The sequence below is a fragment of the Nothobranchius furzeri genome, chromosome 18 (genome assembly GCF_043380555.1).
Source record: "Nothobranchius furzeri strain GRZ-AD chromosome 18, NfurGRZ-RIMD1, whole genome shotgun sequence".
Taxonomy (NCBI): domain Eukaryota; kingdom Metazoa; phylum Chordata; class Actinopteri; order Cyprinodontiformes; family Nothobranchiidae; genus Nothobranchius; species Nothobranchius furzeri.
Window position 1 is genome coordinate 17,018,858 of NC_091758.1, and position 26,148 is coordinate 17,045,005.

The 26,148-nt window shown below is 42.0% G+C and overlaps 1 protein-coding gene across 1 annotated transcript; it reads right to left on the reverse strand.

Moving 5' to 3' along the window:
• Positions 1-1,744: 1,744 nt before the first annotated feature.
• On the reverse strand, positions 1,745-18,128 carry LOC107391863 (transmembrane protein 87A). Its single transcript, XM_015969339.3, has 20 exons — positions 17,943-18,128; positions 15,619-15,676; positions 10,473-10,570; positions 8,782-8,898; positions 8,637-8,684; positions 8,515-8,556; positions 7,711-7,837; positions 7,574-7,635; positions 7,318-7,501; positions 7,135-7,234; positions 6,967-7,060; positions 5,357-5,428; positions 5,143-5,251; positions 4,853-4,911; positions 4,653-4,756; positions 4,499-4,575; positions 2,397-2,461; positions 2,277-2,329; positions 2,158-2,188; positions 1,745-2,017 (listed from the first exon to the last, which is right to left on the reverse strand). Exons 1-20 carry the CDS (start codon positions 18,045-18,047, stop codon positions 1,976-1,978), a joined length of 1,647 nt encoding a protein of 548 aa, XP_015824825.1. The 5' UTR covers positions 18,048-18,128; the 3' UTR covers positions 1,745-1,975.
• Positions 18,129-26,148: the final 8,020 nt, after the last annotated feature.

Consider the following 26,148-nt stretch of genomic DNA (forward strand, 5'->3'; position numbering starts at 1 on the left):
AGGCATTATTTCAGCCTTTCCCATGTTAATTAGTTGCTCCCGATTGTAAATTAGCTTGTTGCCATGGTTACGCATCATAACAAATGCTCAACAAGTGAAAAAAGCTAAAAAAAATAGCAGTAAAAATCCTCCAAGCTTCACAGCACCAGCTACAGAAAAGTAAAGTGTCCAAAAATATATTGTTTTTCTTGAGAAACTAGAAGAAAAAATGCCCAAGAAAAGGCAAAACTTACATATAGTCAACAGAGCTACTCCAACATGCAGCCACCCAGAGCAGCGCAGTTCCGAGAAAAAAAATTCATCATCAAAAATATAATGAGTAAGCTGGCTGTTTTCAGTCCACCTCTGCACCAGCAAACGTTTGCATTTCAGAACAAGAGCATCATAGCTTTAAAAAAAAGAGACTCATAAGGCATTGATTTGCACTAGAGAACACTGCTCATGTATTGAATAAAAGAGTAAACAACACCAACCAAAATTAACTTAATTCACTCAGAAACTCAATTTTCTGTTTATTATAAATTTGATTTGCAGAACATAAGCAAAAAGCCATACAATATCATCAGTTTCACAACACGAGGTAAACCAAACTCTGGAAGAGTTCAACATTTCTTTGATATTTAAATAATCATACCAAGACTACATAGAAAACAAATTAGGAATTTTGGAATACACACACACACATACAATTCAATAAGTATTGTCGTGCCAGATAAACAAAATTAAGTTTGCAGAGTGACCTGCAAAGGCTCAGAGAGGTGCTTTCTAGGTAAGGACCTACAGATACCTTGTAGAGAAAACAGAAGACATGCTGTGTGTCATATGTGGCTTTAGGCCCACTGATAATCCAGTAACTGCACAATAGATGTACCTAAAACACAGTACTATTGCAATTAGATACAGTCACCTTTAGCAATAGAAATAAACAAGGGGATTTGTGTTCATGTTTGAAAATGTGTCTGGAATTAGGTATTTTCCTTTTTCTTATTATTGGTCATCGGTTGAAAACAAGGAAGTCTTAAATTCTGCAGAAAGAAATCTTGTAAAATAGCTAATTTAAAAAGCAAATTTGAGTTACTTATATTAATCAGGACACCAGTGAATACCAAAAAGTCACCTAGATTATTTCTGTAAACATAACATTAACCAGTGGTGTGACATTCTGCCAGATGTTTAACACCTGTAATATGCTTCAAGTATCTGTAGTGACATACAGTAACAGTGACTAACATACTTTTATAATAGAAGTGTACACCATAGACGTGTTTAAGTTTCACTGGCTCAGCTCAACTAAACAATTCTTTAGTTTTCTGACAAACGCTTGAGCGTGTGATGAAGTTGCTTCTATTATCAAACGGCCAAAGTAAAAATGATTTTTCACAGAGTTGAAACAACACATCCGATCACAGAGGCGTAAGGCGCTGTCGGCTGCAGCGGGACCTCATCAGCAGCAGCTGTTTGTTGTGTCCCAGCTGAGATGACTGATGAGCATCCAGTTTTAAATCTGACCTGCTTCGGCCTTCTGGAACTTAACCCACAAGATTTAAATCTCAAAAACAACAAACAAACAAACAAACAAACAAACCCACATCCATCACAGTAATCTAAAACATTCTTCTTCCAGGGGGAGAGGTTGTGCAACAAGCCAAGTGTCTACTTGAGTTTGGCCAGTTGTAAAAAAACAGAAGTGAAGCAAATAAAAAGTAAATTTAACAAAAGTTGTGTTATACAGTGACCTGAGTTTCCACTCGAAGGCTGACATCAGCAGTCCCACCATCAGACTCCAGACAGCAGAGGTTCCTAACAAACACACTACCAGTGCCTCTGACCGCGTTACACAGCCTGTGTGAAAACAAAACACAGACTTCTGGAAAAAACAGCTAGCATTTTTCTACATTTGTTATCTAATAAATTCAGTTAGATCTAATCCGTTGCTGCCTCAGTGACATCACACACCAGCCCCTTAAATAAAACTCTACTCCATTTTGGATCTCTCCATCTTGGTTTTCAGGATTTCCTAGAAGAGAGACAGAGACACCAGTGAACATGCAGCAGCGTGAGTGTGGAAAAAAATCAAAGGTCATCGTGGATCTCTTCAAACGGAAGAAATGTGAGCAGAATCATGGGATTAGCACGAGTGGAGTAACAAGACCTCACCTCCTCCTCGTCCAGCATTACAGGGAGAGCTCTGGAGGGAGAAAAACGGGGGAGGAAAAGAACTTTAGCCCAAAAATAAAATATAAAAAAAACCTCAGGCTCAGGTCTGCTTTACTCACACATCAGCAACAGATGACGGGATGTTCTCCTCAACCCATTTCAGGTCCTCATCCTGGAGAAAAGCAGTTTTAAACTCAACCTTTAGGGTAAAATCAGGTAGACGAACAGAATGAACCCACCTCTTTACTCAACAGTTTCTGGGAGCTGTTAGTGTCTGGTTTTGAGCCTCTCATCTTCATTCCTTCTGGGGTTAAAAATAAAAATAAAGCTAGAATCACACGCAAGTCTCACATCTGATAGTATGATTAGATCACCGTTACTGAGAAGTCCTGGGTCGTATCACCCAGCAGTCTTTTCTAGATAAATACTTCCTCATTGTGTAAACACCAGAGGTCTCTTACAGAGTTAATGTCCTCAACAAATACAGAAATAATGATTAAATGTGATTAATTATTTCATTAATTAGGGAAAGGTTCAGCAATTATTTCTGCTCTGCAACTGTGAAGCTTGTCAAAATAAAAGCACAGCAGGACGCCCTGAACATACACAAAGCATCAGGGTGCAGGAGGAACTAGTGTTCATTATGAGCTGCGTTCAATGCTTATTTTTACACAGTTGTGTTTTCTGAACTAATAACTTCACCAGTAAATTACATCAGACGTTTTCTCTGTGAAACGTTTACAGGAGATTAAAACTTATGAGAGGATAATTTACGGGACCAAAACTACTTTGATTCCACCAGAATTACTCTAGACTACCATTGAAGCCTTTGGGCCTACTGCGGATATGTTTGTTTATAACATTCACACGCGAAGTTTAAACCAATGGGGAAACTTCGGCTGCCGAAAGTGAAGCCAACGTGGAAGTGACAAAGAACGCGGTTCCCTCCTCATCCACTAGGGCCTGGCTCCAGAAAGGAGCACGTTCCCATTGACTTCCACGTTAAAAGGGCCAACTTCAAAGCTGAAATATTCATGTTTAAAGCCTGGTTCAAAAAAACATTTTACATTTATGGGTCAAGTTTACTGTCATGACTAGGGCTGAACGATCTATCGTCTTTGGACAGAAATTGCGATTTTAAACAACGCAATCATGTAATCTTCAAAGCTGCATTTTGTAGCGCTCCTGACTGATCCAGAATCCCTTTCGTCATCTTTTTTTAGACATCTGGGGTTTTCCCATGTGTTTTCCCTTATGTTACCACGGCAGCAGCCAGCTCGGGGGGGGGGGGGGGGGGGGGTGTTCTGGAGCTGAGGCCTAATGCTCAGCTGGCAGAGCCAAACCTTTTGGTTATTTTCCCCATTTTATCTTTCAATACATAGCGCTGCTAGAGCTGATAATAATGGCTGAGTGAATGAGTGAGTGTGAGTGAGTGAGTGAGTGCGAGAGAGAGAGAGAGAGAGAGAGAGAGAGAACATGATTGTGATGACAGTACTGGAGGCATGTTATTTTTAAATTCTCTTCAAATGCTGTTGGTGTTTTGCTCTCATTCTGCCATCTTCACTTGTTAAAACGCCATCAGCTTAGCCTTCAGGAGAGGAGGTGCTTTCACAATAAAGCCCCCTTCAGACAGGCCATGAAAAACGGAAATGTTCCGGACTCTGTCCGTAAGACCTTTGTGCCTGAATACAAACATCTGGATAACGCTTTCTGTAATTAAACCTGACGGTGCCCCTAGTAACAGGTCCGGACTTGTCACAGACAGGGTGGCTGCTTCAGACTGGTGAGGTCGAGTTCCGGACAGGGAGGAGGGGGAGGAGGAGGGGACCGGGGGACGCTGTGCGCTCCTAGATAGCTCGCTGCTGTAGCATGTGGCGAACCATGGCAGCTCGCCTCCTACGGTACCGTCTAGACGCGCGACGGAGCGCTTCACACCGCTTCCGTGATTCCTTTAACCATTGAGCTTCATCATCCAGGTCTCTTATGCGTCTTCGTGTGCGCAGAATTATGCTTAACATAAGTCCGATCCTCCCCCCAGACATCTGGAACCCTTCCTGCTGTGTGAGTCAGGGTTAGTCAAACCAAATGGTAATATTCTGTTGTTGTTGATTACGTGGTTTTTGAGACTGTTTGGAGCCAAATTTAAACCAAATCCAAATCTGACTAACGAGACACCCCAAGGTGTTGAGTAGAAACGAGTTCCAGTAAAAACCAGACCATGACAGAAATCTGATGGTTCCTACTTTTAAAATTTGTGCAACCCAAAGCTGTAGCTGAGACGCCATACTTGTGACATTTCCGTCCCAGATTAATCATCCCTCTCCTGGCTTTTGGGTCTCACCAAAAGCTTCATTAATCATGGGTTCCTTGGCTTCATCTTCTTCGTCGTCCTCATCAATAAGAGGGGAATGAGAAAACCTACAACCAGAGTGAAATCTGAAGTGAGTCATGTGTTTTCAGTAAACAGACACGTCAGAGCTCAGTCTGAGTCTCACCTCTGGCTGTTGGCCGAGGGCCGCAGCAGCACCATGATGACCAGCAGAATCGTAGAAAACAGAAGACGCCAGAAGGCATCATCCACCCATAAATCCCGCCAACTCTGAAAGGAGAAGATAAACAGGAAGTAGGGTATCGGTGAGTTTCCACTGCACAGAAACCCTGGGGGGTTCAAAACCCAGTGGAGACAGGAACCAACCCTCTGGCAGTCCACCAGCCGGAAGACTTTAGTCGTCCAGATGATAAATATGATGGATGCTGAGGACACAGATGAAACCCGGTGTTAGCTTAACACAAACACAACTAACACTAAATAAAATCTTTTTTTTTTTTTTTACTGTTAAGAATGAAAACCAGACTCCTCCAGGAACTGGAACAACTGTTCTCCAGTGACAAAGACCCTTCTGAACAACGCTGACCGACAGATTGGTGTTTTATTCCAGCAGACTCAGATCCAACCCGTCTAACGCACGTCCTGCTCCAACTCACCCACAACAAAGAAGATGAGCGTGTTGGTGAAGTGCTGGTATAACGACAGCTTCACCACGTTTCTGCGGAGCTTCAGGAGGCGAGTGGTTTGTGACAGGCTGATGAAAATGTAGGGGCTAATTAAGGAAAAAGTTGCGTGTGTGTCCGTGGTGTTAGACCCAAGAAAAAGCTACAAATTCCTGATTGGCTGCGAGAAGCATGGAGTGAAGGATATCCACCACATGACACAGGAGTCGATGAGCGAGAGGCTAAGATTAGCCACCAGGGCGACTGTCCCGTAGAAACCCTGCAGGAGCAAACCAGAGCAGACCTTTTAAACATGAAACACAGGTGAACAGGGAGGATGGAGACAGTCTCCCATCTCAGGCTTTAAGTTTTATTTTCCACCTTTACTCGTTTTCCACAGTCTCTTGATCAGTTTCTATGGTTAATAGGGCTGCAACAAACGATTATTTGGATAATCGATGAATCGGATGGGGTCTCGACACGATTAATCGATTAATCGGATTACATGGGGAAATTTTTAAAAACCGCTAGGGAAACGTTATTTCTCTCCTTCCTTCACTTTATTAAACACAACATTATTAGAAAACAGTTCAATAGCAGAAAAACAACATGCCATCACCTAAATTGTCTTATAAGGTGTATAGACAGAGACCATAAGCTACACCTAACTGTGACCTAAAATGCTTGGTCCAAGTTAAACAGCTTGAGGGCAATTCTCATCTGTTTTGTTTGATCTAATCTGTAAACATTTATTATAACTGGGGATGTCAAACAACTAATTTTTAAATGTAATTAAACATAGGCTGTGAATTAGTCAAAATTAATCACTATTTCCAAAAATGACTGAAAAAATACCAAATAAAACAAAAGTAAATGAATGCCACCCTCCTGGCGATGATGCCCTGGGCAACTGCCATAAAGTCACATCAAGAAATGCAGCTGATCATTCCAATGATCCCAAATAGACTCACATTAGGCCACATGAAAGCAACTGAACCCAAAAATATATTAACCAGTATATAACTGCACTCTCACACAACACGCCTGCAGCAACAGTTAGGACTCCTCCCTCCCTTTTAAAAGCGTTTTTGCTTCCGAGGACATTGTGGTTGTAAAGCCACATGCTAGTAGTCTGGCCCCGGTGTGATCAACCAGTTTCTGCGGGAATGTGACGGCGGAACCGGTTCGCAGCAGCGCAAGTCTACGGGAAGATCCCCCCCCGTTCATCTAATAAGCGTCGCGCTCACGACTTTATAGACTTAATTTTTTTTACGAGCTTAGGGCATGTCTAGCCTGTGTAATAATCCGGAGCTTGGGTGAATCACTTTTGAAAAGTTTTTAACTTACCCGGACACCGAGCTCTCTCCTTCCTCGCTGATGATTCTGACATGCTTGCGTTTAAGATGCTGCATCATCACTGTAGTACTCCTGTGCCATGCTGTCTGACCTAAACGTTGCAGGTAATGAATGTCTTCGCCTGATTTAACTGAAAATGCTCCCAAACTTAAGAAGTTTTTACTTTTTCGGGCCTTGCTGCTCCTGCCATGTTCCTCTTCCAAACACCTGCCGGCTCTCCACCGGTCTGCGCGCAACAGCGGGTGGAAGGGGGTGGGGGTGGGGTGGGGCTTTTGGAAGAGTTGTGCGACACAACGAATCGATGACGCAATTCGTTGCCAACGCTTTTAGTAATCGATTTTCATCGAATTTTTCGATTCGTTGTTGCAGCCCTAATGGTTAACATCCAACTATAATTTTCCTCCACTTCTTTGTCTGACGATGTTTTCACAAGTGTAAAATACGAATGAATTATTTACTTACACCAGTCACCCTCAGGACTCCGTCCACAGAGGAGAAGAGAAGGTAGAGAAGTCCAACGGCGACCAGACGATGCACCGTGGTTCCCAGTCTGGGTCTGCGACAGGAAGTCCAAACACACGTTAGCAGTGAGCCGCGCGCTGGGCTGTGAGGGCTGAACAAATAGCCTACCTGACTATTCCATAGCCCAGGCTGACGATAAGGACCAGGATCCGAGCCAGAGATCTTTTGAGAGCTGAGAGCAGCTCAGCAAAGATCACAGCACCCAGAACTACCAAGAGAAACAACACCACCATCACACGATTACCTCAAAAAATCGGATCAGACACAAGAAAAGGAGTCTAGGAGGCAAACCGTAGTCTCCTTTGTAACGGATGTTCTGGTATTCCGAATAGAACACGGCCTTCTCCAGCATGCCAAGGATGATGACAGCTCCGATCCAAAACTGGATCCTCAGCAGATCCCTCCAATAACAAGCGCACCAGAAGAGCCAGAGCGCTCCGAACAGCACGTAGACGATGCACATGACCATGAAGAACTGGGACAGGTAGAAAAACCATGTAAATGTGATTAAAAGTCCTCTCTGCTCCCTGAATGTAAGCCTACGTACTATCATCAGAGGCCAGTCTGCTGGGGAGGAGTAGTCATGTGGGCCCTTCATCTCCACTTTCACTGGGAACCAAGGACAAATCTGTCACTGAGGTCAAACAGGTCTGCCCTGCGGAAACACACTCGGTCATTTCTCACTCGTGAAAGCAAAACTGAGCTGCTCCGCTGCAAAGTCTTCATCCTCGACTCCTCGGAACAACGGCTGCACCTTCACTATGAACAGGTAGGGACCGTCCTCCCATGCTCTGGCCACCGCGCTGATTTCCTGAGGGACACCACAGGCACAGATCACTGGGGTCAACAGCTGCATGAGACAAGAAGGACAAACCAGACTCCCACAACGTTTAAGGGACAACACACTCATCAGGCTAATCTCTGCTTCGACACCACAAAAACCCTCAGGGTCGAAGCGGTGGTTTCAAACAAAAGAACAATAAAAGTTATTTTATTTGTTAATAAAAGAACAAAAACGATGGCATCGTTTTTGTTCTTTTATTAACAAATATAGAAAGTTCAGTTTAAATCTGAGCTTGAGTCTAAAAATGGATCTACAGTAGCATGTCCTCATGGGAGGACCCTTCACTTCTCAGCTTCTAACCCTACCCTAACACAGGCCCTCTTTTAGGGTGGTTGGATGGAACCTATGACTGGCAGAAGAGAGCTGTGTGTGTGTGTGTGTGTGTGTGTGTGTGTGTGTGTGTGTGTGTGTGTGTGTGTGTGTGTGTGTGTGTGTGTGTGTGTGTGTGGACATTTCCTATCTAAGCTAGCATTTGTGTTCTCCTGATGGAGGTGCTTTCTCCAAACGTTGCAGCAGGTTTACGGTCTCTGGGAGTCCGTTTGTCTCGTTGAGACTCTAAGATGTTGAAGTCCTCATCGTCCAGTAAAAGTAAAAGCTTTTATTATAGGAATAATTTTATTCGGTGCAGTAAAAACACGCCTCACCGGCTTGTCGGGCCAAGTAAGAGTCTGATTCGATGGGTCGCTCTGAAGAAGAACAACAGCACAGGTTGAGAGAAAACCAAGAGCCAGTGAATATTAAACAGACAGGTTTGGAACTTGCAGACCTTTGGGCTGGACAGCGGCTGGTAAGAGTTGAAGTCTGGAAAATAAACCTGTTAAAACAAACAAGACCATAAACTTGTTACCCAAGACTCCCTAAACATGAACAAATGACATATCTGTGTTTTCTAGTGTTGGGGACTTCTTCACCTTGGGTATGAAGAGGGACGAGCAGTTCTCAAAGAACACGAAGCCCTGACTGTAGAACCCACTCCATCCCTCCTTCAGCATGTGGTCCATGCCGAACATGTTCATGGCCTTGTTGTCCTTCAGAGAAACGAGTGGAGACGCGTCAGTGAGCTGCTTCTCACTAACCAGCCTCTGGTGCGTTTGTAGAAGATATTTACTGGCACCTTCTAGGGCTGGACAATAATTCAATAACAATAAATATCGATCAACACACATGTGGTTGAACAGAAAAAACTTTAAAAAGTTTCCTTTTTCCATTATCGCCTACTGGGTAGCTTCATACTAGAGTAATTACTTAGACCCAACCAATCGAAAACACAGACCCAAGCACGCTCCGTCGCCGAGCCCTTCCCTCTCTAACCTACACAGACAGCAGTGATGTTGCAGCAAGGAGAGGTGGAAGAAACCGTCCCCAAATAAGATCACAGTACTTCACCAGCGTGGCGATATGTTCATTCTTACAAGTCTGACACAAAACAAGCAACGGTGGTTTACAACAGAGAATGGATAAAAAACAAGTCTGGGAACTTGTTTCATCATAAAGTAACGGCCTAAGAGGGCCTAAGAGGGCCAGGGCTGCACTTCAAATATATTTCCAACACTTTTCATAATAGTTTTCCATAATTATCAATATCGATCAATATGATTTTTTTTATCGATACGCTTTTTTTCTGTATCGTCCAGCTGGTCTTTATGAGGGCTGCATTCCATTTAGATAACATTCCATTTGTTATTACGTGACTGAAGCGGTCATCTCCGGGCTCTGCTGGAGGTCTGCTGCTGTTGAAGGGGAGTTTTCCTCTCCACTGTCGCTACATGCTTGTATGGGAATTTCTGTAAAGTCTCTGATGCAACAAGTCCGTGACTTGATGCATGCTTCCTAATCTAGGAAACGTTTTACTAACTGGGATAATCAAAAAACCCAGTGCACTGATAAGTGGGTTCACTTGGAATGCTGACTTTGTAGAGCGCCTTGAGACGACTCTTGTTGTGAATTGGTGTTTTATAAATAAAAGTAATTGAAAATCTCAACGCAAGCTATATGATAAAGAGTAAAGCCAAACGTGTAAACGATCAGAGTGAACTGCTCCTGTTCAGCTTAAACTAATAAATAAAAACAGACTCTTTAGATGCTTCGGATCTGCAGACATACATAGAAACCAGTTCTACTGAAATCACAATCAGAGCTTGCAGTTTTACTCAGTCAATAGGACAAAGTGACTTTATGGACCACTGTTATCAGTGTTCATGAGCTCAGGTCCTTTCAGAGCAGAGTTCAAGTCATGTTTAGACACATTTGGTATCATAATGCCTATTCAAGGCAAAAAAAAAAAACTTTGAAACACACCTGAACAAAACATCCCTGTTGTGCTGCAGGTGACCTGGTTATCTCTTTGCGACTCACCTGAAGCGTTCAGCTGAGTCTGAAGAGCATCTGGACAAAGAGCCAGAGCTGGAGGCAAATATCAGCAGAGCTCAAAGCTAAGAAAGCCCGATGCTAGCAGCTGTGACTGACCTCAACGCTGGTGTCCCTCAGGGCTGGAGCTCTGGGACTAAGTTCTCCACTGGTTGAATTATTACCCATAATCCTCCCCTCTGAGGGTGAAATCAAAGCAGAATGAAAGATTTGTACAAATAGAAGTAAAGCTCACTGGTGTGTTGAAGACCTCGTTGTAGCACACCGATGAGCGCAGGTACCAGCTGATGTTGAAGGCCAGGTTTCTCTCACATGAACCCGAATCGTTCTGGACTGCAGAGAAATGGGATGAGAACTGTCAGAGGCCAGCAGGTTTTCACTGAGCCAGAACGTTTTACCCTAATAACACAGACTTATGACTAGATTTATCATTGATAAATAAATAAATAAATAAATAACTCTCTGATAAACAGACACAAAGACTGAAGTGACATTTTCTGTCAAACAAAGCAAAAAAATCTCCTACAGATGTAGGAAAATGTGAAATATCACGATATTTTGTGTTATAATACAGTATCAATATGAATATGTATCATAGGAATGCTATGCAGTTGTGTCTTGCTTCTAGCACCCCCTAGTGTTTGTTAGTAAAAGCGAAGGTGAAACTCTCCTCACTGTGCGTTTGTCTTTTTAACACCTCACATCTTAAATGTCTCCTCAGCCTTCCTGTCTAGAGGGGTGATTCATCACTAAATAAAACAAATCAGCTGTGTTCACGATCTAAAACATGCAGGAAATGTGCTGAAACCAGACTCCAGCAGCAGGCATGTCAGCTTCACTTTACTAAGTCCAACAGGGATCGGACCAGTATGGGGAGAAAAAAGATTCAAAAGATTTGTGCGTGTGTATCTAGACTTGTGTGTGTGTGTGTGTGTGTGTGTGTGTGCGTGCGTGCGTGCGTGTGTGTGCGTGTGTGTGTGTGTAACTCTTGATTTGTAACTTGTGTTTACATTTTCGTGTGTAACTTCAGTTTTTACACGTACAAATCATTGAATACACACACACACACACACACACACACACACACACACACACACACACACACACACACACACACACACACACACACACACACACACAAAACACCTGGTAAACACGGACAAAACTGTATTACACACAGATCAGTTTACAAGTACAAAAATCCTTTTGAGACTCTTTTCACACCTGATTAATTTGTGCGTACATGGTGCGTTTGAATGCTGGGGAGCAAGGGCATCAGTTTGTTTTCAGAATTGCTGGGGACAATAACCATACACTTGAGTGGGGTTTAAAAATTGCTGGGGACAATAAAGTAGGCTAGCACAGGGGTCGGCGGCTCTCTGTGTTTGTAAAATAATGAATGGATATTTAAATAAAATGCTTTATATTTTACTGCATTAATTTTACATCTGTATGCCAATTCTAAATGTAAAGATTATCTGCGTAAACCTGAACAGGTCCAACCCGGTCTTACTGTGAGACCAGGTTGACGCGTCATGCTTGTGCGTAATCATAGGCGCTTTATGAGCTGGAGGATGTCAGATTCTGGGATTCTCCTCAGATGGCTCTTGGATGTGTTGCCACATTGGAGACGGGAACAAGCGCTATTCAGCCAAAGTTTCATAATCAGGGAACATTTTGTAAGTGACAAGTCTCTCTGAGAGACAGGGTTTGGAAAACACTTGCTTCAGTGGGAGGAACCTTCCACATGCACTCTGGGTGGCTCTGGGGTTAATCACATTTAATTGTTTCTCTTTGCAACAATCTTCACAAGAAGGCAAAACAGTTAAATGGCAGGTTACAGATATTTCCATTTGACTTTTTATTTTGACAGATGAACTCAAGGATGTTGCTTGGTTTGAAAGAATTACCCCGACGCACACTGATGCACATGGATGAGCTGACATTTTAATCGTTGACGCACATTGCGGAGGTAAAATATTCCCATCAGAACATCAGAGCTTTATACTGGTTCAGCGTGGCTCGGAGCGCCCACGGTGGACAGTGAGCTGAAGATCTGAGGGGTTCGCAGCGCAGAACCACGGTGCATGCGATGATTTCCTCCCACTGAAACAGTCTGGAAACCCGGTCTCTCTGAGGGATGTGTCACTTGGAAAAATGTTCTTTTTATGAAATTATGAAACTTTGGCTGAACAGCGCTTGTTCCCGTCTCTAATATGGAGACGCATTACGCATAGATAGAGACATTTGATCACGCACAAAGTTTATGTGGAGCAGAAGCAGTCGGGCCACGGCAGGTGAAATGTTCCTAGCCTACATGAAGTGAAACTGTTTAATTGTAACATTAATATGTTACTGGACACACTGGTCTGGTTGGTTAGACCAGTGTTTGAAGTGGAAAACACACACACACACACACACACACACACCAATTAAAATAATGCTGATAGCGTGGACTAGAAGACAGGTGATGGGTTACGTATTTAAATGATGATCAGGCTGCTGTAAAATGTAATCTCCATCCACATCCAGACACAATTATCCTCTATTCTTTCTCTATTTGCTCTGCTCTTGTCTGGGCTGACGTAGCTGACGGTGCGCGCGGCGCGCCTAACTAGCGGCTGATGCACATTTTACGCATTTGGAGAGGTGGGCTGGATGTTGTGCGTTTACTGGAAGATGGTCCACTTAACGCACGGGTGTAGACTAAATATTAATGACAAATGAATGAAAATTAAATTGTGAGTTTTTACTTCATATTTTATAAATAAAAAGGACGGGGGAAAACATTTATGACGTCTTTTTAAACTAAATTTTCTAGCGCGACCTGCCTGCTTCACTTAAGTCACTGCTTATTAAGGTCCGTCCAGAATTACTGTGGGAGACGGGTAATAATGGCTCTTTGATGGGAACAGGTTGCCGACCCCTGGTATAAGATCTGAGCTGGTAAAACAAAAATCCTCATCAGCAGGCATTTTTGAAAGTGGGGGGGACACAGCTGCCAATCACAAATTTTGCCGGGGACATGTCCCCGGCGTCCCCGGTTAAAATGACGCCAATGCTGGGGAGAAGCTGGGAAATTCAAATTTCCTTTGGATTTAGTCTAAACTTGTGTTGACGAGACAAATATGTTTTTCTGTGGAAAAATAGAGTATCTCAGGATCCTGTAGTTATTAAAGATAGACCTACATTTAATTTTTCATCATCTAAAATTGTTTAGTTAGACATGTGCGTTTGTGAGCCATGAAAGCGTAGTCAAAGGTTTAAAAGAAATGACTAATAAATGGCAGAGTAATTCTCTGACTAAAAAAAAAGCAGGGTTCAAAAAGCAGGGTTCAAAAGGAGAGAAGGCATGAGAAGATGGTACGGAGTCAGAGGACGCCTAAGTCACACCCATCTACTTTCGGACCCCGGAAGAATGAAAAAATGAATGCTAGTCAATGGTGCTACAACGCTCTTTTCTAGTTCCACTTGTTATGTGCCATGGATTTCACATATGATGTCCCTGAATTTTAAAGACACATTTTGATACCAAGAACTCGCTTAGTTTCGAACAGGGGGAAACGCTATTTTGGGTTTAGTGTGAAAATAAGTCCAGGACTACAAATGCGCTTCACGAAAGTGACGTCATAGCGCCAGACACAGAGAAAAACTGAGGGAAAATGGCTGTAAGTTCAGCAAACTTCAAATCCTTCCTTCAGGAGGAAAGAACCATAAATCTGGTCATTTGGTAAGTAGCAGCTACGCTAGCGGAGAGGACATTATGTGGTGACATCATATATGTGACGTGCTGATGTAGTCATGCTAATTATGAACTTTTAGAAGCTGACAAATCTCAAAGTGCGTGACTGGCGTGGTCGAAACACCCATCATTAGTTTACATTTAAATTGCAGTACAACACATGTGTGATCCAGGGCGTCAGGCAAAGCGGATTAGAAAATAGCTCTTTTAGCCCCGTTGACTTGCATTCGTTTTTTCGTTCTTCTGGGGACTCATGAGCCGACCGGAAGGGGAGGAGACTTAGGCTCCCTATGGTGATCTTTCCTCTGAAGAAAAAGTTAAACCTGCACATGTTGCAGTCTGGTTATAATGAGACAGCTATTACTTCAGACGTTTTATAGGGATGACAGATTGATACACTGTCCCCAGTTCTGTGTTAGCACACGCTAACTTCTGTGTGAGCTAAGCTACGTTAGCCATTACAAGCTGTTGTGAACATAGGTATGAAAAGAGAATAGTGTTCGGTAAGAAGAATAGAATGATTTAGTTGCATCGCCAGACTTGCATTTGAATTTGTTCATATTACATCAAGGGCAAAAATGCTGCTTAGCATTGTGGTTTTACTTGGTTAGCTTACAGCCTCTTTAAAATCCTCCTAATAAAAATGGTTTTAAATCATTTAGAAATTTAATTGCACAACTCTATTGACATGCCTGTCAAAATGTGTGGTTTTGAATGCACCATAAACTACGATGAAGGACAAAAAATTCACTGAACAAGTCGGACCACAACTCTCAGCATTCACCGGACAAGGAAACGCTTCTCGAGCCAGTTTATGTGTGTGTGCACAATAACATCAGGTAGTTTACATATTATTGTGCACACACATGAACTGACCCAAGAGGCACTTCCTTGTCTGAGGAGGTCAGTGTGTCAATCTTTCAGACCTATAAAACATCTGAAATGGTCTAAAATAATAGCTGTCTCATTATAACCTGACTTCAAAGCATGCTGGATTAACTTTGACTTATTTCAGAGGAAAGGTCAGCAGGACGCTGGGCCATCTTCTTGTGCCTTCTCCTGGTTTGAAGCTTGCTTTTTCCAGTCAGAGAATTACTCTGCCATTTATTAGTCATTTCTTTTAAACCTTTGACTACATTTTCATGGCTCATAAACACACATATGTCTATATAAACAATTTTAGATAATTAAAAATTAAATGTTAGGGTTAATGACAATTTATTAACTCCAATCGATTTAGCATATACTGGCTGAAGAAAATTATTTTAAAAAATATGAAAAAGTTACATAGTATGCCTTTAAAAGCAGCGTATCGATATTCACATGCAAACTTTTAATTCTTTTGTGTGGTGCAATTCAAACTCCGACTGCTAGGTGGCAGCAATGTTTATTCATTCTGATGGAACAACAAAAACACTGGATGTGTTTTGGAAGTGTCTTGCGTGAGCTTCCCAACAAAACTCAGTCTTAAAAATGGCAAATATAATCTGGATTTTAGTATCGCGACATACTGTACCACCCCTCCACGCCAATATCGGGATTATACATCACCAGATTCTTGCCGTTACACACCTCTAGAATCTTCAGCATCACTAGGATTTACTCATCAGAGGCAGAAACAAGATGCCAGCCTACTTACACCTCATATAGATGGTGGTGTTGGCATACAGCGTCTTCCTAAACACGGCATCTTGAGTCTGAAAACACAGAGAAAAACAGTCACTTCCTGTTTATCCTGGAGATTTTGGAGACTTTAAAAAGTTGTTTTGCAAAATGAAAACAAGTTTTCTGTCATATGTAATAATAATCCCATTCGTTGATTCATAAATTCATCAAAATAAGATTTTAATTATTACTGAATAAAGTGTGTGCTGCAGATGGATTTGATAGCCATGTTTGTTTTATAAGGCCGTCTGACGAGCTGAGGAGTGACATCACACCATCTCACTGTTTATACTGTTAAAGGTTCTGGTTTTATTAGGAATTAACCATTTTTTTACAGTATTATAACTGTTTTACACATTTATTCACTATTTCTAATATTCACATTTCTACTGAAACCTGTAGTCTAGTAATCTGGTAATTTTGATGAGTTACACTAACCGTTTATTTAATCTGATCAATTAAAAAGCAAAACGGTTCTAAAATCTTTTTCCACTGACCGGATTGTTTAGTTGTTTTATTAGTGTTTAATGTTTATATTTAACTGTTGATTCATTATTTAATAGCTTCATTGATTATTTTGTTTTGGTAAATCAATTTAACTGTTGCTGGCATTATTGGGTCATAATGATTATTAACAGTCGCTACTTTTTCTGTAAACCTCAAATGATTTTGAAATAAAAAAATATTGCTAATATAAAAAAAAAAAAAAAAAAAAAAAAACCAGTCAATTCCTGTCAGTGACGTGATGTCATCAGCAACCAGGATGCAGCTCTGCTCCTCCCAGGGTTGTTGCTTTAATTTACAATAATAATATTACTAAACAATAATAATAATAATAATGAAGATCCATCCACAGGCTGAATCTGCCAGTAAAGAGAAAAACGTCTGCTGGTGATGAGATCACACACACACAAGCATTTACTTCTTACTCTCACTCAAACACATCTATTCATCCTGTTATATGGATTACCGGTTGTAAATTAATGCATTCACAACACCTACGTTTGATCACACTTGGCTTGTCGTAATCATCTTAAATACAGCAAATATTCAGAATTAAATCTAAATAAATTAAGCTTAGTCCAAATATCAAAAAAGATCTAAATTTAGAAATCTAAATATAAATGGGAGGGTTTCGGTGCAAAATTAGACTGGAGGAAATGGGAAGTAGCCTACCAAAATAAAATCAGGATGAAGAGCTCTCCTATCTGAATAGTAAGATTGTGTGTGTCTGCTCAACCATAGCTCCCTGTTCCTGTCTGGTTCTCCCCATATGGTGATCCAGTCTAACAAAATTACAGTCAGGTGAAGGGATCCCGTGGTATGGTTAACCCGACAGGAACACATATGGTTAAATGGACTCACACAGTCAAGAGATAGGATACTTCTTCATCCTGCTTTTATTTTGTTTAGCTACTTCCTTTTTGCTGTGGTCTCATTCTGAATGAAAGCTACATTATTATCCTATTTCCATTTAGATTTATGGACTGCATGGTGGTGTAGTTGGAAGGTTGCAGGTCTGAGTCCCGGCTGCATGCGTGTCTTCTCCAGGTGCTCTGGTTTCCACCCACAGACCAAAAACATGCATGTCAGGTTAAATTGTATGTCACTTTGGATAAAAGCATCTGGTAAACACATAAACAGAAATAAACACGTACGTCAATTTATACACTCAGCTTTGATTTTGAATATTTAGATTTAATTCTTAGATACATCTTTATACATTTGGATCAAATAACTCAAAGGCACAACCTAAATGTGACAGAATGTAGATGTAAAAATCAATATATGATCAAATGTTGCTTATCATCTTTAAATTAAACTTTATAAACATGTTCATCCTCTAAGCTTTACCTTTTAAAACTAAGTCTTCATCAGACAGGTGTTTTGCCGAACAGCAGCCACTTTTTGAACAGCTGCTAATCTCCTCTGAGGTTATAATAACCGGTTAAACAACCTTTTTCTTGACCTAACCACATGACACCAGGGCCTAGTGTCCTTTAAATTTCTGCTTTTCTTGTTAAGCATGCCTCTAAGTTTGGGTTTACTGCAGAGGATTACCTGCAGGTTGCGTCAGAGTGTCTGTCTAAAATGAAATAATACCAGCAGTCAGAAGGCAGGTGGAAATTCCAGGACGGGGTAATAAAAGAGAAGGAAGCAAAGAAAGCGTCCTGACAACTGGACCCTCCAGCGGACAGGATGGCTAGGTGCCAGCTAGCTGCCTCAGCTACCAGCTGCTGGAGAATTAGCACAACACGGTATCTGAAAGGAGGCAGACGGTGAAGGAACAACACTGACCGAGTTGATGTTCACGCTCCACACAGAAACCTCTGCTGCTCTGCTTAGGTGGAAAATCAATGCTAAAACCAGCAAACACGACCGACGCTCCAGAGCATCTGGCATCTTGGTCTGAGACGTTACGAGTCACAGCAGACTCGAATCCGCTCCCAGCTCCGGCTGTTTTGCTCTGTGATGCTGCAGTTCGCACTTTTGCCACCACGCGGCAGCAAAGCACACTGAAGAAATTACAGACGGACATTCTTCTTCTTCTTTTTTTTTTTTTTTTTATTAGTGAACATCAATCACATACATAGTAACAACAACCAAAACTCAAAAAAAAAAAAAGAACAACTCAGTAGATAAACCAAAACCTTATAACTAGACCATTAGAAATATTCTAATCAGCAGAAACAACCAGATTTATAAGATTTATCTTCTTACTCTCTTCTTCTTCTTCTTTTTTTAATATAACTTTGTTTAGCACATTTTGAACATACAATAGTAAGACATGGAACACACAAAGTATACCATTGTGGTATTACAATGAAGAACGACAGAAATGATGGAGACATGGAGAAAAAAGGAAAAAAAAAAAGAAAAAGAAAGGTCTGGAAGAGGTTAAGTCAATTGAGCAGTTTCAGGTGGTTACAAATGTTAACAGACTTAAGAGCCTTGGTGTTTTTGATGAGGAGATTGTCCTTATATATTGTTCAAGTTCCATTTTTAATACAAGAAGTTCAGGTTTTCTGCCAAGGACTTTGCTTTTGTGTATGTGAAATTTGGCCAAAAATAAAATCATATTCACTAAGAAGAAAGCATCGTTGTCCTTCTTATTAAAATTATGAAGAGCAAAAATAACATCTTTGTAGTATAGTTGAAAGTTAGGGAGAACAGAGTCATTAATAAACTTGTGGAAGTCCTTCCAGAATTTACTTGTAAATTTACATGACCAGAACAAGTGAAAAGCTGTTTCAGGTTGCTCTTGACAAAAGGTACAATTTACATTTTTATCAGCTATAAATTTTTACAAATATTGTTTGGTAGGGTAAAACTTGTGAATCAATTTAAATAATCTCTTTAACTTTGTTCATTAAAATAAATTTTTGTGGTAAGGTCCAAACTTTTTTCCATTCAACATCTGTTACAAAATTAGCCCAATAAGATATGGTTGATGGAACAGAAATCATTTTATCCTGAAAGAGAGTTCTTATTTTGTTATTCACCGACTTATGCGAGGAAAAACAAACGTTGCCAAGAGAAGAATGTAACACATCCGGGCGACTGACTGATAGTGGAGCGCTGTGTGAGCATCTGAACAACATAGACAGATCGGATGGGATGGCATCAAACACTATTGAGAATTCTCTAGGTGTTATTGGTATATTGTATTTCCTAAGGAATTCAGAGTAATTGTATAAAAGCCCTTTTTCATCAAATAACTGGCTAACCAAGATGATTCCATTATTAAACCAGTTATTAAAAATAGTTTTATTTTTATAAATAATACTGCAGTTATTCCAAATCAAACAGTTTTGTGGGGAGAAGTTGTGTTTGTAAATCAGTGCCCATGCCAAAAGAATTTGTTGATGGAAGTGAGAAAGTTTTAGTGGTATTTTGGGAATACTGTAATTGCAGAGCAGTAGGAAGTTAAGGCCACCTAAATTAGAAAATACATGATGTGAGATAAAATTCCAGATAGAAGTGGGATTTTTTAAATACTTTTTAATCCAGTTTATTTTAAAGGTGTGGTTAAGAGCACCGAAATCAATAAAGTTTAAACCTTTCTTCTTCTTCTTCTTCTTCTTCTTCTTCTTCTTCTTCTTCTTCTTCTTCTTCTTCTTCTTCTTCTTCTTCTTCAACAATATCAAGTAGTCCTTTAACAGATCACTGTGTAGTTAATTTAAACATAACATGTTTACAAGAAGAAAAAAATATTGGAGATTACTGGAAATTGAATCATAGTCTACTAGAAAATAGGGAATATTATGAAGACATAAAGAAAATTATAAGGGACACTAAAAAAGATAATAATCTTCAAACAGCTGTACAAAAATGGGAATTTCTAAACTTTTCGATTAGAAAACATTATTTTCTTTAGCAAAAAATTAAAAAGACAAAAAAATGAGAAGGAGTCAAATCTCATTCAAATCATTCTTGATGTAAATGGTCAAATTGATTGGTGTGAAGAAGACATAATTAACTTAGCCAAAACACAAAATGAATTGGATGAAGATTATTTACAGAAAGCTCAAGGAGCTTATATTCGGTCAAGAGCCAGATAGATGGAGGAGGGGGAAAGAAGTACAGCGTACTTCTGCAGGTTAGAAAAACAAAGACAAGGTAAAACTTTTATCTCATCCCTCATAACTGAGGACAAAGAATGTACAGACTCAAAAAAAATGCTAAAGAAGTATTTCAATTTTATAGCAGGGCAGGATTTAGCCAAATCTACAAATAAATCCTTTAAAAATCCTGCCATGTGAATTCATGGATTTTTTTTTCACATTCTGTCTCTCACAGTTGAAGTGTACCTATGATGAAAATTACTGACCTCTGTCATCATTTTAAGTGGGAGAACTTGCACAATCGGTGGCTGACTAAATACTTTTTTGCCCCGCTGTACATGCGATGGAGCTGAGGAAAGGCATTCTTATGCCCATGTAGATATGTGCAAACAATGGAGAGGTCTACAAATTCTTCACTGTTATCATCATCAGTCTTTTTGAATTCTTTCTCCAACATTATTTTTGCAAAAAGAATCTCCTTGGAAAGTTTGTCACTGTCACTTCCGGTCATTTTCTGCAAAGGACTTAACATGTCAGGATCCAGAAAAAAGGGAGACTGAGGTTGAAGGCAGTTAACTGCGTTCATGAGATGGAGATTGCTTTTGGAGAATCTTGTCTCCATCTCTACAATGACTATGTCCAAAATGTTGAGAAGAGCTCTCTTCAGAGCCTGGCTAGGAGGGTGGAGTCTTCTGCGTGGCTCACAGTGGACATTACAACACTACCTGTTAGCAGTGAGCTTGTTTTTGTTTGTCTTTTAGCAGCTGGTGCAGGTGCTAATCATATCAATCAAAGTGTCAGGGCTGTCACAATTACAAGTCATTACACCAGCACCTTTGGTCACCAAATCAAATGGTTTGAACATGTTCTTGTTGTGACGGATTTCTTTGTAGGTGCTTCCCAATGACATGTCAAGTCTGGACAGCCTGCATGGCATGTTGAAATCCATAAATTGTAAAGGAAAATCAAGACACTTCATATGCACTCTCGAAAATATTTAACTGAAACTGTTCACAGCATTGTGCAACTGGGGAAATACAGTAAAACAAACATTTTACAGCAAACACAAACTCACTTAGACAGTAAACCTTACTGCCCCTCCCCGGGCGTCATGGGCCGGTGTCTTGGCTGCTGCCGTGGATCTGTTGCTGTCGAGGCAGATGGCTCTGCTGATGATGTGTCGTTCATTACCTGACCCATCTGAACTGAACTCAGCCTATTGTTTACTCTGTTGGTCACGCGCGCGCGTGTGTGTGTGTGTGTGTGTGTGTGTGTGTGTGTACGAGCGAGTGTGTGGGTGAGTGTACGTTCACCTTGGAAATTGGTTGCGGGAGAGGAAGTGTAATTGTCCATTGTTTTATACTTGGGGAGGGGGGCTAGGATGGGAATATGGGATCTATGGGGCCATTTTAATCTGTGAAGCACTTTGTTGCATTTTTTTGTATGAAAAGTGCTATTAAAATAAAGTTGATTTGATTTGATATGCAGTAGTTATGAAACAAAACAAAAAAATAAACTGAACAGACACTGCTGCGTATCAGTCATTGACATCTAGACGCTCCCGTCTGTCTGCCCACATATTTTCATCAACATCACAGGGAATGTCAGCTCTATCGATGCATCGGGGAAAGTAACTTCTGGAGTGTCGAATCCACCCTCTGCAGCACTCTGCTGTGATGTCATCACAAGCTGCACCAATAGCTGCTAGCAGGGTCATTTGGGTATGTGGATGCCTGTCATATACCTTCCACCTCCAGGAAGAGGAAAAACCCCTCAACTGGATTTAGGAATGGAGTGTAAGGAGGAAGAAACTCCATAAGCATCCTGTCGTGTGCTGCAAACCACTGCCTGACTACAGCAGAGTGATAGAAGCTAGCATTATCCCAAACCACTACATACATTGTCCGATTGTCACCAGGACACACACCAGTTTTCATTAGTGTGAGATAAGGTTCACCTGAGAAAAGTCATTTATGGAGATTTCCATGGAAAGTTCTTAAAATAGGGTTTTCAAAATGGGTGTACAGATTGTTTGAGAAGATGTTCAACAGTTTTTAGTGCAATGACACAAGCAATCAAATGAAGACTATTAGTTGTAAGGACAATGACTATTCAGCCGGTACAAGTATAAATAATTGTGACATTCATGATAAAAGCAAGGAGACAGTGATGAATAGCAAGTCAAAAGTGACCATTCTTTAGATATTTGTACTTACTCAACTGCTTCATGTACAAAGGCATTTGCCTTTGGATGAAATGAACATGAAACCACCACTAGGTTGTGCCAAAACGACTACATGTTGTGGAGGTTGAACAAACTGTTGTGCAAAGTTTAATTCTGTTGTGAGAAATGCACCAAAGCAACTGAGAAAAACTGTAATGTCTCACTTTCCTCCTCTCTCATCTGCTTCAAAGCCTGCGGAGATGCACTGACTACTTCTGAAGCACAGCACAGGTCAACAGAATGAGCCTGCAGCATAGAATTTGCAGACTTCAAGGAACCCAGAACATTTAGGAGGAATTTTCGTATTTCACAGAAATTGTGCCTCCTTAACATCATCAACAGTCCTGATCCCTCTGTACAGACATAAACAGCAGCAGCTCTGTCCTCTGTAACCTCTGACAGGATACTCATAATAGCAACCTGATTCTCCACAAGGCACTTGGTCACATCATGGTGGCTTGTCCACCTGATCTCCAACAGTCGTTTCAGGGAGGGATCATCATAGTTCTGTGAAACATAATGATGGTGGAAAAATGAGTGTAGAGATCCTGAAAGATCAATAAAGGTTTTTGCACATGGCTCTGCTTGCATTGCATGGACCACTGCCAAGTGCAGCTGGTGGTTGTAGCAGTGGATGTAGGGAATATCCTTTCCTACCTTCTTTTGCAGTAAGGCCTGAACCCACCCCTGACCCCACTCATGGCAGAAGCTCCATCATTGCACTGACTGATCATTTCAGCTGCACGCAGATGCTCAATAAATTGAGTGGTAATAAATTCAGCATTTAACTGACTGAGGTAAAGCAGACCGATCAGGTGTTCCTCTGGAATTCCATTACAGACCAATCTAACCATGACTGACTGATTCTCCACATTGCATCTGTCCCTAGTTCCATCACTTTTAATGCAAAACCCAGCATAATCGGCTTAGTCATAATTATCTTTGATCTGTTTTATGTAATACCATTTTTGCCAGTGTTTCAATAATTTCCTTTTGTATGTTGTGAGATGTGTATTTTGAATTTTCTGGGAAGTGTTTGCTTATTTCATTCAATTTGGAGTCTTTGGCCAGTGTGTGGTCAACCATTTTTAAGAACAGTCCTGCAGAGAAATCATCACTGCTTTCCACCCTAGTTCATTTACTGCTAGGAACTGAACTACTTCTCTAATAGTTTTTATGTAGTATCTGTTTTTCTTGATTTGTGCGGGACTTATTAAATTACCTATTGTTTCCCCTGTGTCCACTCTTTGGAACATTTCAGACCAGCTTTTTCATTTTTTATGTGGCATTGACTTGATGCATGCTTTGTGAATCCCTTGTCCTTTTCCAGTGCTGTTTTCCAATTATTAAATCCTTGTTTTGTGAAAGCCAAATCTCTATCATTGTTCCCTCCAAATTTGCGACATTGGAAACAAAAGCATGCATCCAGCTTTACTGAATATTCCAGCCATGGTCTCCCATGATTCCAGGCAGGACAAAATGAGCGTATGTTCTTCCCAAAATGGAGCTTGGGGAAAACAAGAGCGGTGGGTTGGGACCATCGACATATATACTGGACAATTCATTTCCATAGGCTCCAATAACACGTTTTTGTGCCAAAATGGGAGGTGGCCACCACCGCCATTTTGACCATGTCACAGGTCCCGTCAAGCCCAGACAATTCCACAAAAGGGAAGAGAGGTGGAGCTGAGGGTGGGGCTGTAAGGCTGGGATCAACTGACGACACCCGGTCGAACTAGCTACAAGCTAACCTGAAGCTAACCCAAAGCTAACGCGGAGGTGGGAGCTAAGGTAATGGAGGTAGCAACCTAGCTATAACTGGAGTTAACTGTGCACAACACCAGAGCTTCTGAGTCAGAGATACGCTGGGCTGACCGCTGAGTAAAACCGGGTGGAACACAGAGGTCTCCCAAAAGCTGCTGAAAGCCAGCAGCCCGCGCAGCAGACAGAAGCCGTGATCAGACAGAGATGCGCCGAGCTGCGGGGAGGGGAGAACCACAAGCCGGCCGGCAGCCGGCGCAGCAGACAGAAGCCGTGATCAGACAGAGATGCGCCGAGCTGCGGGGAGGGGAGAACCACAAGCCGGCCGGCAGCCGGCGCAGCAGACAGAAGCCGTGATCAGACAGAGATGCGCCGAGCTGCGGGGAGGGGAGAACCACAAGCCGGCAGCCCGCGCCGCAGACAGAAGCCGCGATCAGACAGAGATGTGCCGAGCTGCGGGGAGGGGAGAACCACAAGCCCGCCGGCAGCCCGCGCAGCACACAGAGATGCGCCGAGCTGCTGGGAGAACCAGCCGGCAGCCCGCGCCGCAGACAGAAGCCGTGATCAGACAGAGATGCGCCGAGCTGCGGGGAGGGGAGAACCACAAGCCGGCCGGCAGCCGGCGCAGCAGACAGAAGCCGTGATCAGACAGAGATGCGCCGAGCTGCGGGGAGGGGAGAACCACAAGACGGCAGCCCGCGCCGCAGACAGAAGCCGCGATCAGACAGAGATGTGCCGAGCTGCGGGGAGGGGAGAACCACAAGCCCGCCGGCAGCCCGCGCAGCACACAGAGATGCGCCGAGCTGCTGGGAGAACCAGCCGGCAGCCCGCGCAGCAGACAGAAGCCGCGATCAGACAGAGATGCGCCGAGCTGTGGGGAGGGGAGAAACGGGTGGAAAACATCGGTCTCCCGAGAGCTCCACAAGCCGATAGTCGGAACCCAGCTCCACCAACATGTTATATTTCAACCCATTTTCTAAAGTGCAGCATTATGTTAAATGCACTGGGTTTTACCCTATTCCATTTAAATTTCACGGTTAAACAGTATATGTTAAAATCTAAGCTCAGCTCTGCAGTGACCTAAAATACATAAATATAATTTTACTTACCGAAAAAAATGAAGTGGAGACTCTTTGGATGCTCTATTAGTGCGATTAATGCCACAGCAAGCCATTTTGTCCAACAATTGCACAAAAATTATCCAAAAAAGAATACACAAACACAGAGACTCAAAATCCCGAACAGTTTCCAAGCCAGACCGAGGCTCTACTGAGGCCTTTCCACGGAGCTAGCTCTGTGGTCACGTGGGTCTGATGCTCATTAATAATACAGAATTTTAGGCTTTTAATACACTTAAACAGAACCAGTGGGGCCATTTGCTTAAGGGCTGTGACTAGACTCATAGAATCTGGGGTTACAATACTTAACCAACGTTCTATTTCGTCTAGCTAGCTGCTATAGGAATAATGCGCAGCTGGATGGGTTTACGCCACACTGGTTAGCTCAACCAATGGACACACCCAACATGTCTCCTTTCAGTGAGGGTCGCTCAGCCTCAGCCCAGGACTTAAAAGGCTGAGGCAGCCAGAGAGAAGAGTGGGGCCCCCACTAAAAATATCATCCACAAGAGGATGAAATTCATTCAAGTAGGGCTGATGTGGTGCCACAATGCTTTCACTCAGCCTGCTGAGGTCCAAGCACCGAACGAGTGATGGATCCTGAAGACACATCTCGTAAATAATAACGAGTAAAGGAACAGGATGAAGTCCATGAAGCAGCCTGACAAATGTCTTCCATCGACACACCACTGTGGAGCGCCATAGAAGAGGAAATCCCCCTGGCTGAGTGAGCCCTGAGTGTCTCAGGAGGATCCCGCCCTGAAGATGTGTAAGCGAGTGAAATGGCGTCACACAGCCAGTGTTAAAGACGCTGGGTCGACAGCGCTTGCCCAAGG